The 2,653-nt window shown below is 59.0% G+C and overlaps 1 protein-coding gene across 2 annotated transcripts in view; it reads right to left on the bottom strand.

Moving 5' to 3' along the window:
- Positions 1-767: 767 nt before the first annotated feature.
- The window catches only part of CBX8 (chromobox 8), a 2,554-nt gene continuing 668 nt past the window's right edge, over positions 768-2,653 (bottom strand). Inside the window, exons 3-6 of one of the 2 annotated variants that reach the window (XM_006753007.2) lie at positions 2,543-2,608; positions 2,353-2,419; positions 2,228-2,257; positions 768-1,927 (exon numbers count right to left, since the gene is read on the bottom strand). In XM_006753007.2, the coding sequence (XP_006753070.1) occupies positions 1,025-1,927; positions 2,228-2,257; positions 2,353-2,419; positions 2,543-2,608 (1,066 nt within the window). In that variant the 3' untranslated portion in view covers positions 768-1,024. The remainder of the gene's footprint in view (positions 1,928-2,227; positions 2,258-2,352; positions 2,420-2,542; positions 2,609-2,653) is intronic. The other variant, XM_006753008.2, reaches the window with a different exon arrangement.

Below are 2,653 nucleotides of genomic sequence, written 5' to 3' on the forward strand. Positions count from 1 at the left end.
GGCGCGTCCAACTCTTCCAGGGAACTGGGGGGCCCGGCTCTGCTCCCGAGACGCTAGCAGACGCGAAAGGAAACGTCCAACCCCAAACCCTATTCTGGTGAGACCGTCTCCAGCTCTGGGCACGGCGGCCATCCTCCCCGGTCCTCCTGGCATTTCGGGAATGTAAACAGATTCGCTGGGTTTCTGGTCTCTCTGCGGAGTAAGGAAAGGGAGGGAGGGAACTGGGCAGTTTTATCCGCATGACACACACATACACACGATCCGATCTGCGTGAGTAACACACACATCCCCGTAAAGTGCATTTCCTGGTGTGGTCCTGGGCGGGAGTCAGCTGCTCCCCACCCACCCGCGACTTTTCACCTTCAAAATCACCCATAAGAAAAGTGATTCAAGTTAATACTCCGCCTCCCCCGCCCCCCCAGGCTTCTTAATCTAAAAAAAAAAAAAAATTGGAAACACAGACTGACCCCACCCCCTATTTTCTGATTGGGGAGCCAATCTTTTGCTGGCCTGGCTGGCCAATGGGGAGAGAGAACAAACCTGGGCCGTGCCTTGGTTGGAGGGGTCTGCCATGGGGCTGTGGGAAAAGGGAGGGGGGGAGGGCCAGCTGAGTCCCTCCAGACACCACCAGAGGCCCAGTACCCAGGTCCCCAACCTCCCCAGTCCCCTGGGGAGCAGAAGGGCCCCTCCTGCCCCATGGCAGCCTGTCTGCCCCAGCTAACCCACACTGAGTCTGTCTCTCTCTCCTTGTTAAATAAAACAACTTCGAGAGTTGAAATATATATATTTAGATATTTTTTTCTTAAATAACATATTTACATCTAATAGAAAATATAACTCTAGAAATAATCTTCCAACCAAAACTGATAGGGAGGAAGGAGGAATGAAGGGGTGGGCTGTGTGAAGTTGGGGGGGGGAGCCCGAAGGCTGCCTCCCACCCAGAAATAAAAAGCATCATTTATGCCAAGTTTGCGCTCTCACTCTCTTTCCTGCTCTCTTATCCTGGGATCACCCACCCAGCAATTCATCTTTTCTCTTTAAAAAAGCCTTGGTCCGTGTTACTTTCCTTAATGGTGACGGTCAGAAAGTTTGAGGTCACGTCGGTGACAACCACCTTCTCCAGGTTGGTCAGAGAAGGACTCCAGGACTCTTCCTCGGGGTCCCCCAGAATTCTGGCCACTGGGATCCTGGCGATGAGAGAGGGCCTGCCCCCCTGAGCCCCCATGTCCCGATACAAGCCTCCCACAGAGCCGGGGGTGCCTGAGGCATGCCGGACCCGGGGGCCACCAGGGTCCAGGGCACTCTGGCCTTTGGCCTCCAGGAAGGCGGCCCTGTGCTTTATGACCCTGGCGGGAAAGGTGTCCATGGCCAGTTTGCCGGCGGCCTCGGCAGGGCCCGGGTTGGCCACCCCGCACTGGGCCAGGTCGGAGTCCTGCCTCCGGGCCAGCTGGATCACGCTGTGGCCGGCAGGGAACTTCCCTGCCCCGGAGGAGGCATCCTCCAGCTTCCTGCTCTTGAGGTAATCTCCCAGGCCATCGCTGGCTTCTCCCAAGGGCCTCTGCGCGGGGTCCAGCAGCTCCTTCCGGGGCTTGGGGCCTCTCTTCTTGGAGCTGTCCCCTGGCGAGCTGGGCTTGTCATCCACGCGGCTGGCGCCCCGATCACGCTCACGATCCCTCTCACGTTCCCTCTCCCTCTCTCGATCCCGGTCCCTGTGGTCCCTGTCACGGTCCCGAGGGGGCTCCACGCGGCAGGTACTGCTGGTGCTGCTGCTGCTCCCAGGCGGGGACAGGCCCATGTTCCGAAGGCCCTCCCGGGCACGGGAAGTAGAAGCCAGGTCCTGGGGTGAGCGGCCAGGGTAAGGGATCCGCAGGCCCCGCGCAGACTCGCTCCGGAACTCGTAAGTTTTGGCCTTTGCCTTGGCCTGGGCCTACCGAGAAGGGCGGTGTCAACAGCGGAGCGGGTCCCTGCCCACCCACCTCCCCAGCACCCCTCTCCCAGACAGCCTCTGGGTTTCCCCCTCAGACACCTCGGAATTTCTGTATGGGTGGGGGTGGGGCTCAGGGGAGGCAGTCTAGGGGGAAGGGTAGGGAGTCATCTGGGATCAGCCATTCGTCGCAAGCACACCTCTTGTATTTTACTATCTCTCTATTTGGGATGGCTGGGGGGCAGGAATTCTAGGGTGGCTAAGGCCCTCCCCCGCAAGACACCCCTTGGCACAGCCACTGACCTGGTCCACGGCCTGTCTGGGGATTCCCTCCTAGATTACAAATAGACAAAGTGTGTGGGCACCCCATTGGTTCACCAGCCCGCAGGGTCAACATCGCTGTCCACCACTGGACAAGGCCATCCTACCTTGAGGAGGAAGGTTTTGGGTTTGGGTCCTCGCTTTTTGGGGCCATAGAGCTCCATCTCTCGTTCCCTGGAGAAAGGAGGTGGGAAAGGCGTGTGTGAGTAAGGAGACAGGCTGGAGCTGCGGTCCAGGCTGGAGAGAAGCCGCCTCCTTGTTCCTAAGGGAGAAGCGGAGGCTTGGACGGGCCTGTACCTTTCCTCAAAGGCTGCGAGCAGGCGAGCATCCAGGATGTTTTCTTCCGGCTCCCATGTGCTGTACCTGGAGGGGTTCAGGAAGAAGGGGCGTCAGTCCCGGGGACAGGGA

This window comes from Myotis davidii, unplaced genomic scaffold (genome assembly GCF_000327345.1).
Source record: "Myotis davidii unplaced genomic scaffold, ASM32734v1 scaffold211, whole genome shotgun sequence".
Lineage (NCBI taxonomy): Eukaryota > Metazoa > Chordata > Mammalia > Chiroptera > Vespertilionidae > Myotis > Myotis davidii.